This window comes from Chelonoidis abingdonii, chromosome 1 (assembly GCF_003597395.2).
Source record: "Chelonoidis abingdonii isolate Lonesome George chromosome 1, CheloAbing_2.0, whole genome shotgun sequence".
In the NCBI taxonomy this organism is placed as follows: Eukaryota; Metazoa; Chordata; order Testudines; family Testudinidae; genus Chelonoidis; species Chelonoidis abingdonii.
This window is the reverse complement of record NC_133769.1, coordinates 216192443-216205960: the sequence shown is the minus strand read 5'-3', so window position 1 is coordinate 216205960 and position 13518 is coordinate 216192443. Positions and strand designations below refer to the sequence as shown.

General features: G+C 46.3%; 1 protein-coding gene across 1 annotated transcript in view; it reads left to right on the top strand.

Moving 5' to 3' along the window:
* SYTL5 (synaptotagmin like 5) overlaps positions 1–13518 on the top strand; it is a 164336-nt gene that overhangs the window by 145447 nt on the left and 5371 nt on the right. Inside the window, exons 13-15 of the mRNA XM_075059764.1 lie at positions 879–1040; positions 5761–5869; positions 7331–7466. Of these exons, the coding sequence (XP_074915865.1) occupies positions 879–1040; positions 5761–5869; positions 7331–7466 (407 nt within the window). The remainder of the gene's footprint in view (positions 1–878; positions 1041–5760; positions 5870–7330; positions 7467–13518) is intronic.

Here is a 13518-nt window from a genome sequence, read left to right as displayed (position 1 = left end):
GAAGCGTTAGGGGGTCTTTTGCCCAAGGACCCCTACTGGAAAGTTGGGTACCAACCAGGATTTGAACCCCAGTCTCTTGTATCAAAGGGCGGTCTCCCGTATCAAAGGGCGGTGCTCTTAACCACTACACTATCCAATATATATATATTCTGACCAAGGTGGCTTACTCAGACTTGTGGGTAAGAGCTAAATAGCTAGATTCAATTCAGAAGAACTGTTTGTCCTAACTGTTCCCATTACTATCATTTAAAAGCTGTCTTCGAATCAATCCTTTTGATCTTTTCAGACCTTCAAGGCAAAGTCTCATCATTCTAATGGTGTAACTGCTGGCCTCTTACAATCTGCTAATTAATATATATTTTAATTATTATCACTTGTAACCATCTGGGCTTTTGAAAAATTGTGGAGATACTTTACTGAGAAGGGGGGACACTTTAGAAAGTTCATTATGGTGCTGCCAACATTTTCTGTCTAAAGGCTCTTTGTTATAGAATAGACTTTTATCTTAATTGTTCTATTTAATTACTGTGGAAGCTACTGTGTAAGAATTAAGTAAAAAGAATTTTTACTGCAAAGGGAACTTCTTAAAATAATCTGCTAAAGAAATAATACAGACAGGTGACAACAACAATAATGTAAAAAGATAAATGCAGGCTGTAAAGTGAACAGTTATCCTTTCTGGATCTCTCTTGAATAATAGTCTTCTGCAATTGAATTGATCTTCACTTGTAAGGAAAACAAATGTCTCTTCTGTGCTTCATTTGTCAGCTACCATGTACTTTATGAAGATAAGGTTGTATGTTTTTTATATAGTGCCATTATGGAACTGGACTTGACTCTCATTAAATAGATCCTCCACTCTGTTTGTCCTTCAATAGTATGTCATCAACCATACACAGTTAGAGACCAGGACTCTCCAGCTTTCTGTCTGGCACTACGACAGATTTGGGCACAACAGCTTTCTTGGGGAGGTGGAAATTCCTTTGGACTCCTGGAATTTTGAAAATCAGACAGATGAATGGTTTGTGCTTCAACCCAAGGTGAGGCTCTCTAGTTTTAGTGGAGTAACAGTAAAGCGAGATCAACGAGTTTTTTTTTTCCCCACTGAATTGTAGCTGTAAAATTATATATTTCCAATAAACTGCTTCTGGGATGGACCTGTGAAAGGAATAACACTTCTAACAAACCAACACATACTGTCTATGTCATATATATGAATGACTGTTCAAAACCAAACCTATTAAAAGAATAAACATAGTAGACACAATCAAAAGGGACCTGTTAAAGAAATAGCACATGAAACAATGGATCTTTCTCAAATAATCACCTGCTAAAGGAATGGACCTTTCTTCATGCATCCGTTTTAAGCATTTAACAATTTTCTGTGGTAGTAAGGTTCAGCATTGCTTTTTTATTCATATTGAATAAACAGGTAGGTTATACCATCATGCTATTTGGTACACAAAACAGTAATTCTATGGAATATGGCATCTATAGTGCTTAACTAATGTGCTATGTCTTCTGGCACTTATGGTATCTCTCACTGGAGAGGGCTAAAGTGTTTGTTTTTGGAATTGGAACAACTTTAAAGAGCCGTTTATAAACGTTAAGATTATGTGCTTCTAAGATGCTCACTGTTATACTAACCAGAATCCTAGAGCCTTGTACAGACACCCACTTTATATCTGCGATATAAAACGGATATCTGAGGTGCTGCAGGGCTGTATTGGAAATGGCAGTGGCGAAAGCAGCCACCCGTCAGGCCGCCACTTACAGGACCTAGCGCCCTGTACGGGCAGCTTCTCTGGCATGGCTGTACCACTGGAGCGGGCACCAGGCTCACTGGCTTGCACACTCCCAGACTAGCATGACCAGGGACAGCTGCTGCAGCATAAAACAGTCTCACTCAGATCTGTCAAATAAATGATGTGATTTACAGTTGTTACACTTGAGCAAGGGAGCTAAAGTAAGTGAGCATCTTAATCTTCTCGGCTCCCCTTCACCACAAAGAAGGGAGCAAAAACTCATTAAGCGTGCAGAGATCAGACTGGGTTGTGAGTAGAGTTTGAGTGAGTAACCAATTTTTTTGGTTCAACCAGCAAACCAAATTTAAAAAAAAAATTAAAAATATTTTCAGGTTGGCCTGAAACAACTTTTTTTTTCAGATTTTTCAAGTTGGTATTTTCAAATTTAGTATTGGGTTGAACAAAACATTTAATTTGATCCAAAACTAAATCTTTTGTTTTGATTTTGAAGAGGTTCATAGAATCATAGAATATTAGGGTTGGAAGAGACCCTCCTAGTGAAATAGTGTTTCCTAATATCCAGCCTAGACCTCCCCCACTGCAACTTGAGACCATTGCTCCTTGTTCTGTCATCTTCCACCACTGAGAACAGCCAAGCTCCATCCTCTTTGGAACCCCGCCTTTAGATAGTTGAAGGCTGCTATCAAATCCCTCCTCATTCTTCTCTGCTGCAGAGTAAATAACCCCAGTTCCCTCAGCCTCTCCTTGTAAATCATGTGTCCCAACCCCTTAATCATTTCCGTTGCCCTCCGGTGGACTCTCTACAATTTGTCCACATCTCTTCTGTAGTGGAGGGACCAAAATTGGCTCAATTCCTGGAGCAGAGGGCACATTTGTCAGCATTCCTATTTCTCTGTAGCAGTACTGGCTACTGTAGGGTTTAGCTCTTATTTAGAATTACACTCACATTTTGTGTTCAGGCTGATCATAATGTTATGTTGGGAAACTACTGAACTGTAAGACTTGTTGCTCAGTCTCTGTTCAGCTTCACATCATTTTAATTTTTTTTAAAAATCGTAATACAAAGGCACTGATGGAGCACTTTCACTCAGATCAAAAAGTAATCAGGTCTAAGCATTTCAGACATTCCAACTAGGAAATGCTGTCTGGTTATTTCCAAGCTCATTATAAGAACTATTAATTCTGCTTCATTATTACCAGATAAAAAAGACCTAGAATATGTCTCATTTGCCCGCTAGGATGATCTGGATAATGTTTTCAGAGATAACATGTTTCTCATGTTCAATGAAGGTAGGCAAGAAGTAATGGTTTAAATATGCAGCAAGGGAGATTTAGGTTCGACATTAGGAAACAATTCTAATTCTAAGGGGAGTTAAAATTTGGGCTGGGCTTCCAAGGGGGTTTGTAGAATCCCCCTTATTGGAGGTTTCTCAGAACAGGTTGGACAAAAACCTGTCAGGGTTGGTCTAGGTTAACTTGGTCCTGACTCAGCTCAGGGAGCTGGACTAGTTGACCACTCAAGTGCCCTTCCAGCCCTACATTTCTCTGATTCTCTAAGTGTAGCTCAGTTTGTTGGTAAGCAAAGAAAAGAAGTTTTTCCTGAATGACAGATTATTGCAAACAGAATTACAGATCTGGTTTGTTTTATTCATATGCCAGGCAGAATACTGTCCTGCAATATGAACTCCATGTCTCTGACAAGAGTGCCAGTCAAACTTTGCTAAGGGTGGACTTTTGTTGTAATCTGATGCTATTCAGTTGTTTTAAGAAAAAAGTTGAGGGGTTTAAGATCCATTTATCCTCTGAGAGCTGGATGGTCAGTCCTCTAAGGGGAGAGTGGTTAGATCAGAATGTTCAGGAGAATAACTTTTGCGTTAAAGCACAGAGCTGGGAGTCAGGAGACCCATGTGTTAATTCCCGAGTAATTTGAGCAGGTCACTTCTAAAAATTAGGGCCTTAACTTCTGTGCTTCACTTCCCTCATCTGTGAAATGGGGGAAATTATTCTGACCATCTTTACAGGGAAGTTGTAAGACTAAACTCACATGCTTCAGGGCATAATAAAGCTTCCTGGCAGAGAGGGATTTAAAAATTGTATTAAAGTTAATGTTTAAAATTAAATGTAGACAAGTTAAGAGGGAAGGTACTGTACATCTGGGGTCCGGCTTGAGTTATCAGGGATTACAAGTATCAGTTACAAGGATCACAAGATACATACATATCATATAACCAGCATAGATCCAGATTGGGGTGCGGGAGTTTTTAAAGCATTAGTGGATAAGTGGGCTAGGGTACGCCACCCATGGAATGTATAAAGAGTCCAAGTCAGTATCAGTGTCACGAATAAGTACATGGGTGGGGTGCGTCCCTTGGTTCGTCTTAAAATGAAATTTTCCCCTATGGGCAGGTTATTCTGCAGTTGGCCACTATAGGGTTTGAATCCCCTCCCTGTGTATGAGCAGATGGCAGGATCTAGCCCTAAATATTTTTATTAATCAGGTGATAGTGCCTTAACCTGCAGTTTAACTTTAAAGGCAGGCTGAGCTTCTGTACGTCACCTTACGTCTTTCTGAGGTTATTTCTTTTCCTGAAACTCTTCACCTAGTTATTGGGATCAGGAGGCAAGTTGAACAAGTTTCGGTTGTAAGTTCTCACCAGTACAATTATTTCATAAGCAGTGCAGTATCTTGATGCAGTGATCAGAAAGTAATTCCAGGCACAGCATATTGCCCAATCACTCAGTGATATACTGGGCAGCACTTCATGTATCATAGTCATAGAATTGTAGGGCTGAAAGGGATCTTGAAAGTCCAGTTCCCTGCATTGAGGCAGGACCAAATAATCCTAGACCATCCCTGATGTATCTGTCCAACCTGTTCTTAAAAACCTCCAGTGATAGGCTTCTCAGGGAGGTTGTGGACTCCCTATTTCAGAGCAGTCCCTCCTTTTAGTTAGAAAGCTTCTCTTAATATCTAATCTCAATCTCCATGGCTACAGATTAAACCCATGAGATCTAGGTATCTGGATCTAACACATCTTTAAACTCCAAGCTTGTGAAGCACATTCATAAACTCTGATTGCATGAGTTGTCCCATTGACATCAATGGGGCTACCTGTGTGAGCAAAGTTAGGTGCACGCTTAAATGTTCCACAGGATTGGAAACTTAATGAAATTTCATGAGCAATTTCTCCATTGTATTCCATTTCTCTAGGAGAAATCACTGTTTACTGATATATGATTTATTTATTTTATGGGTGGGGATGCCTACAAAAGCAGCTAGTTTTTAAAAATGAGCTTATAACCTATTTTCTTATTTAAATTAAAAAATACATGAGTCTAATATTGCTTTTGATTAATGTTATCAAAAAGCATAGAGCACACTCCTTCTGGACTGAATTTAGAAATTTAATGGGGAAAAAGAGGTGCAGAATGTTGAACAATGATGTTTGGGAAGAAGAGGAAAAGACATTTGGGAAGTAATATTTATATCTGTAAATCTCTGTTCTGTTTCAGGGCCAAATTATGCCCCCTTATTCCAAGAATAATCCTATTGAAATCAATGGGGCTAGTTATGGAGTAAGGTACCCTTATTCATGTTGATTAGTATCAGAATCTGGCCCAAAATTATCTGCAGTTTATATATCCAGCTTACTTGGATCTGTTTGCTGTAAATCAGTGCTTGACATGGGTTGGAATTTTTCTTCATTCTAATAAACGGGAGAGAGAAATTCAGTTTATGTTTACCGAACAGCATCTAATGCAGGGTATGTGACGTCTGTTCTTCTGAGCTTTTTGCTCTCCCTCGGCTATGAAATTTTCAAAAATGTGGCTGTCTATATTCAATCAGTGAAGGCTAATGAGCTGTGAGCACTGTGCAGTGGCATGACCTATTTAAGCATATATCATGGCTTACCTGTACAATAGAAATAATTGAAAATGAATGGGTAAATTATTAAGCTTAGATGGATTTCTGTTTTTCTTTCCTCTCCGTCAGCTGGAGGTTGCAGCAGATGTCGGGCTTCAGTATAAAGGAGAGCTGATAGTTGTTTTACACTACATTCCCCCTGAGAAAAACCTAATGCTTCCCCTCGGACAGTTTCAAGGTAAAATGAACATTGATGGCAGCATCCTCTGAGTATTGGAAATAACCTGCATGATGAAAGCTGAGGTATAAAGTTGCAAAAGGTTGAAGTTCTGTGGCAATAAATTAGGCACCTGTGTCTGAGGGAATTTTCAAAGGAAAGATGCTGCTCCCCTGCCCCCAGTAATGAGATGCCATTTATGCACCACTATGAGTTGTTGCTTGGCTGTGACATCATTAAAAAGACCCAGCTGGTCAATAGCCATGATTTAGGACAGTCATTATCCAAAGCAATACTCTAATCCAGAGTTGTTGTGCTTTGTGCCGTCTAGTTTTAAACAGCACATGGATGATTAGAGTAATGGGGCTAGCACAGTTCCTCTGACTGTTCAGAACCTTTTTACACGATTTAGTCTACAATTTCCTTTGCTCAGTTTCATCCCATTACTCCTACTGCAATTATATCCCTTAGGGTCTTATTAGAATTGTCTAGGGTGGTCCATTATAGTCCTCTGAAATGGGCAGTGTTTTTCTGTGGAGGAAAATATTATTAGTTACTACATATAGTGCAGTAGCGTCCAGAGAAGTGATGGTCCAAAGAGGTAGCAATGACCAGATAGTAATTCTGTCCTTGGACACACAGTATACATACAGACCACAGGCAGAGAGATTTGAGCACAAGAGGAATTTATTGCCAAAAGACATACTACTACTTTGCAAGCATTGGTAGCATATTAGGCTCTTTTCTCAGATGAATTATATTCAGTTTATTAGCAGTAAATTCCAAGGCCCTCTGCTATAATCGGATAGTCTTTGGTCTGAGGAAACCAGTTGCTCCATATTGTAATCTGTATGGCTTGGATTTCTTGAGTTCTTAAGTATTAATCTTACTCAGAAAGCACAGTGACAACAGAGGTGTGAATGAATGGCCATCACAGCACATGGATCTCAGCAATTTTTATATTAATTAATCTAGATCTTAACTAAATCATTTAAAAAACTCCATGCAGCAAGGTCTCTCTTCTGGAGTGAACTTGTACCATATGTCTTTATATCAAGCTTTGAGAGAGGTTTCAGATTCTGCCTGGGAGACTGTTGGATAAGAGCACCACAACTCAGAATGTATTATTTGTCATCTGTAACAGCAGAGAAGAGGAGAGGATTTAAAGAAAACTTGACCTTTTCCCTACAATTAGTACTACTATATTTGTACTTGGAGACTTAGGATAGCCCAGCCCTTTGATGTCTGTCAAGGATTGACCATGTTTGAGTCAATTTTTTTTACCAGGTGTTGGGTGATCTCCTTTTTCCCCATTGTGTTTACAGATAAAGGGCCAGATTGTAGACACAAGCAGTACTTCACTGCACAAATGGTCCTGTTGAAGTAAACAAGTGGCAGAGTCTGGCCAAAAAGGCTTACATTTCCAAACTGGTTATGCAGTATTAAGTTCTTGATTTTGTTGTTGATTTGTTTTATGTACAGGAAAGAAGAGTTTAAAAAAAGGAAAGAAAGGAAACACACAGATGCCTTCTGGGGGTATGTTGGAGGTCCTCATCAAGGAAGCCAAGAATTTAACAGCTGTGAAGTCAGGAGGCACTTCTGACACATTTGTTAAAGGGTAATTTTTACTTTCCCATATTTTGCATAGCATGTCAAGAGTAAAACTAGATTTTGCATTGAATCCTAGTTTATCTGATCAATATCATTTTTGTCTGATAGCTACTGTACTTTACTCCTGAAAAAGAACTTGTACCTCAACATGGAGTTTTACCTTAAATTCTCTTTGTCCACTATATTTAAATTTAGGTCAATATGTGATTTTAAATAAGAGCATTAATTTTACTTTGTAGACTTCAAAATATGGCTTTGAAATTTGACATTAAAGGTAAACCTTTTTTTCAAAAAAATGAGTATGTGATATATGTATACATACTATATATACATTTATGTAATACACTATGATTTCATATATGTGTGTCAGATTTTTGCTATATGCATATGCCTCATTATATTATTTATCTTTTAGCATGTAGAGTCCGAAGTTAATATCCCTGAATAAGCAGAAAATATTTGCTGTAGGAACACACTTATATTTGTATAAAAAAACATAATCCTGCATGACTGATTATACTAGATTCATCATAAATGTGAGCATGTCACTCAAGGTGGTAAATGAGTGAAATATGGACAGCTGACAAGCATGTTTCTCCTTGCCATTTTCCTTGTCAATAAAAGCTTTCATAGTTGCCTATTTTACATATACTTGTGTGTTTGTTATAGTCTGCATGTTTTGGTTGAAGTGAACCCCTTGATAAAGTTTCACCATTAACCTGATGCCCCATATGGATTCACCTCCTCTCCAGACCAACTAAACCATTCCTCTGAGAGTGGTCAATTGTTCCTGAGGTTATACAAATATTTCTGAAGGAAAAATGTTTTGCTTTTACTATAGCTCAAATTGTCTCAAGTGACACAGGTATTTTTGCAAGTTTTCCTGGGGCATATATACCCCGAATTCATTGTAAGGTTTTCACCCTGCACCTCCCATTCACATGTTCCAAGTGCTGTACTATCAATGTAGTGAGTATATTTTTATAGGCACAAAGAGCAATCTATAGGCTTATTTTACGTTGGTTTGCCCACTGCTGTTTTCTCTGTAGTTGGCTACAACTACGAGAAGAGCGTTTTTGTTTAAATAGGAAAACAACGAAACAGATTGTCTGGTCCCTCACTTTCCTCTCTGCAGCTCTTGCACACTTGAGACTTGGAGTTTGCACCAGGCTAAGGGGAAGTTTTGTTGTTGGAGACCCTTGTTTATGAATTGGCAGCACATTGCTGTTGCTGACACTGTGAACTGTCCCTGGCTAGCTCATCACACACATCTGTTGTTGCTGGCATGGGTTGTTCTTCTTCGAGTGATTGCTCATATCCATTCCAGTAGGTGTGTACGCGCCGCGCGTGCACGTTTGTCGGAAGACTTTTACCCTAGCAACTCCAGCAGGCCGGCAGGTCGCCCCCTAGAGTGGCGCCGCCATAGCGGGTAATATATACCCCTGCTGGCCCGCCCGCTCCTCAGTTCCTTCTTACCGCCGTGTCGGTCGTTGGAACTGTGGAGCGCGGCATAGCTGTCCTCCACGTCCTAGCTTCTCTTCGTTCATTGTTTCTAGTTCTAGTTCTAGTTTTAATTATAGTTCACTTAGTTTAGTATAGTTGTAGTTTATAGTTCTAGTGTATATAGTTAGCGGGTTCGGGGCGCTAGCCCTCTCCCGCGCCCGCCAGGCTCATGCCTGGTTCGCTGGGTTCAAACCGTGCTCGGCCTGTAAGAAGCCGATGCCACCAGCGATCCCCACGACGCCTACTTGAAGTGCCTGGGGAGAATCGCATATCTCCGAGAAGTGCCGCATTTGCAAGGCCTTCAGACCGAGGACCAAGAAGGAGCGAGACCAGCGCCTCAAGACGCTCCTGATGGAAGCGGCGCTTAATCCTTCGTCCTCAGCACTGAGTGCTGCTTCGGCTCCGGCACCGGACCACTCGGCACCGGCGCCACTCCGGTGCGCAAAGACCCCACGGCACTGACCTTCTCCGGCACCGGTTCAGGGGAAGAGACTGTCTACCTCCTCTACCCCCAGCTAAGCTGCCTCGAAAAGAGCACCTGACGCCGGCCGGGTTGGCCGTGCCAGGGACTTCGTTGACTCCGGGCCCGGCAGGTCCGTCGAGTCCGATCCTTCTCAGCTCCCCGCCAAGATCTGGGGTTGAGCTGATGGTCCCGTCCATGCCGAGACCTTCTCCTCAGCCAGGGACCTCATCGCTCTAACGGAGCCTGTGCTGCCCCAACCCCGGCACTGCCGGTGCGGGTTCTGCAGTCTAAGGGCAAGCCCACGCCAATGCGAGCACCGTCCCCGGACTCTCCGGCTCGGCACCGGTCACGATTCGGCACCGATCTCGATCCCGAGGGAGGTCTCGCTCGCGACGCCGCTCGCAGTCCCGGGCACCGCTCTCCACGACGGTACCGGTCGCGGCGCAGATCATCCTCGCGCCGTCTCGATACTCCCGGCACCGTTCTGGCTCCAGCCACCGTTACCGGCACCGGGACTCGAGGAGTCTTTCCCGTCATCGGCGATCCAGATCCCAGTCGACCTCCGGCACCGCGTGGTGGCAGGTCCCGGTCTCAATCGCGGCACCGGTATGGATCACGGCACCGATCTCCGGCACCGAGGAGGTCTTCGCTGCCGGGAGTGCGGGACCCGTTCCACTTCTGTTCGGCTCCCCGTGGCCCTCTCGCCAGGGTCAGTCTCTTCGCGGGCGGGCAGTGTGTACCTAGACGCTGAAAGACCCACTGCCCTCTTCTCCGAGACTCAGCAGGAGCATGGTCCTCAGCAGTGGGGCTTCTGGACCCCCTGGGCATATCACCAAGCCCAGGGCCCCAGCAAATTCCTCCGCGGTCATCGGTCTCTGAGCACAGGGCTCCGGAGGCTACTTCTTCACGCCCTCCTCCATCCCCTGCGGAAGAGCGTCGTCTCATCCTCCAGATCCTGAGCACCCGCAAGAGTCAGACGCGGTGCTCCAGTCTGAGCCGCCACCAGACCCGCTCCTGCCAGGTCTCTCCTTGTCATCCTCCCAGATGAGGCGGTGGCGGGACGACATCCACCAGTCCCCCCCCCTACTGGACCTCAGGGCGCACCAGGACCTCCTCAGGCGTGTGGTGCAAAATATGAACATCCAGGCTGAGGAGGTCTCCGAGATCGAGGACCCGGTCGTGAGCATCTCTCGGTGGATGCGTCCACTCGTGTCGCCCTGCAGTTCATAAGGACCATCCAAGCCAATGCCACCACCATCTGGCAGTCACCGGCTTCCGTTCCCCCCGCTGCTCGGGGTGTCGAGCGTAAATACATGGTCCCTTCGAAGGCTATGAGTACTTATATGTCCACCGCCCCCGTGTTCCCTCGTCGTTCAATCTGTGAATGAGAGGGAGCGCCATGGACAACAAGCTCCGGCCCCCAAGTCTAAGGAGGCGAGGCGTATGGACCTGCTTGGCCGCAAGGTCTATTCGCAGGCGCCCTGCAGCTGCAGGTCTCCAACCAGCAAGCTCTGTGCTCAGTTGCTACACATACAACACCTGGGTGGCGGCTGATAAATTTAAGGAGCTGCTCCCGCAGGACGCTCGTCAGGAGTTCGCCGCTCACCTTGAAAGAGGGAAAAAGGTCACGCACTTCCTACAGGCGGCTTTGGACGCTGCAGACTCGGCCGCCAGGACTCTGGCCTCCGGAGTCACTATGCGCCGCATTTCGTGGCTTCAGGTCTCTGGCCTTCCTCCGGAACTCCAATATACCATCCAGGATCTTCCGTTTGAGGGCCAGGGCCTGTTTTCGGACAAGACTGACCTTCGCTGCAAAGCCTCAAAGACAATAGGGTCATTATGCGTGCCCTGGGGATGCATACGCCGGTCACCCAGCGTAGACCATTCAGGCCTCAACAGCAACACAGGCCTTACCCCCAGCCCAGGCAAAGGCAAGACTTTGCCAGGCGGCGAAACAGGAATGGCAGGCGCAGACAATCGGGTAACCAGGGGGGCCAAGCCAAGGTCCCTCCAAGCCTTCCTCGGGCCGAAGCCCTCGTTTTGAAGGTGCACCCCGAGGGCGCTGTACCAGTCCTCCCCGGATCCATCTCCCCCTTCTCCAACTGTCTTTTTCTTCCTCCGGCGTGGTACCAGCTTACTTCAGACCGCTGGGTCCTCCGCGCGCATTGCGGCTTGGATACCGCCTACAGTTTGCTTCGTACCCGCTCTCCCACCCCCCTTCCTTGTCCCTCTTCAGGAGACCCTCTCACGAGCAGATCCTCCTCCAGGAGGTACGAACGCTCCTCGACAAAGGGCCATAGAGGAGGTTCCAGAGAACGAGAAGGGCAGGGGGTTTACTCCCCGTTACTTTCTGATCCCCAAGGCCAAGGGAGGTCTCAGACCCATCCTCGACCTACGAGAGCTCAGCAAATACCTGGTCAAGTTGAAGTTCCGTAAGATGGTGTCCTTGGGGACCATTATTCCATCCCTGGATCCCGGAGACTGGTACGCCGCCCTCGACATGCAGGACGCTTATTTCCATATAGCCATCTTCCCGTCCATCGGAGGTTCCTTCGCTTTGTTGTCGGCGGCGGCATTATCAATTCATGGTCCTTCCGTTCGTTCGCCTCTCGACAGCCCCGCGAGTGTTTACCAAATGCATGGCCATAGTCGTCGCCTTCCTTCGTCTCGCAGTCGTGCATGTGTTCCCCTACCTCGACTTACTGGCTTATCCGGGGACCTCAGAGGAGCGAGTCCTCATGCACATCCACATGGTCAGCCGCCTTTTCACGAGCCTAGGCCTAATGCTCAACGCCGAGAAGTCCACTCTAACCCCTACTCAGAGGAAGAGGATAGAGTTATGCGACCCGTTCTAAGACGTAACCAGGCAGGCCGTTCTTCCCTTTCCGGTCCGTTCCAGGCTGACACATCATCCACAGGCTGCAGCAGCACCACAACCTCCATACGTACTGGCCTGCACTCTGTGGCACATGGCGCCGCTGCAAATTCGTCATGGCGCATGTCGCTCGCTATGCCCGCCAGTCCTGGCTCATCCCTCAGCTCCGTCGGCCAAACGCCCGTAGATACAGTAGTCACGATTCCGCAGACGTCCCACTCCTCCAGGGTGGCTGGATCGGTCCGTCGTGGTGCAGGGCTTCGCGTTCCATCCGCCCAGCCCTCGCTGTCCTGACAAGCGGATCCTCAGATTGGGATGGGAACTCATCTAGGTGCCCTGCGGACCCAGGCCGCTGGCCTCCCGAACTGCCCTACATATCAACGTGCGAGAATTGAGGGCGTCCGCCTGGCTTGTCAAGCGTTCCGTCAGCAATCCAAGGTCCGGTGGCGGTTTTCACCAACACACAAACGACGGTATACTATGTAACACAGGCGCACGAGGTCTGCTCTTCTTTGTCAGGAGGCAATGACGTTGTGGACTTTTGCATAGCCCACTCTGTTCACCTAGTTCTCTTCTCCGGTTTCAGAATCGCTGGCAGATCGGCTCAGCGGTCCTTGCTCCACGAGTGTCCCTTCGCCCGGCATCGCCGCTCGCTCTTCCGGAGGTGGGCTCCCCATGGACCTCTTCGCATCCGCAGGAACAGAAAGTGCCCGATGTTCTCCTTCCAAGGTCGCGAACCGGGCTCGGTTGCAGACGCCTTTTGAATCCTGGCGACGCACCTCTCAATGCGTTCCCTCCATTTCGTTGATCACAGATCCTTCTAAGGTGCACACAGGACAGGCCTCGTGATTCTGAGCGCCGGGTGACCCGAAGCAGGTGTCTCTTCCTGCGACCTGTCGGTAGTCGACCCTGTTTCCCGCGCCTCTTCACCTGGACCTGATCACAGGACCACGGCCGCTCGTCACCCGGACCTCCGTCTCTGCACCTCTCAGCCTCCTGTGGGCTGACTAGGTCCGAGTTGCATGCTCTCACCAGTGTGGCAGTTGCGCTGGGATAGGAAGCCACTTGAGGACGACGTACTCAGGCAAGTGGAAACGCTTTACGTGTCTGTGCGCGGAGAGGCGCTTCCACCCCACCGATGTTTCATCCCAATCCTCGGATTACCTTTGGTCGCTCATCAGCAAGGCTGGGTGTCCTCTCTCCGGGTTCACTTAGCGG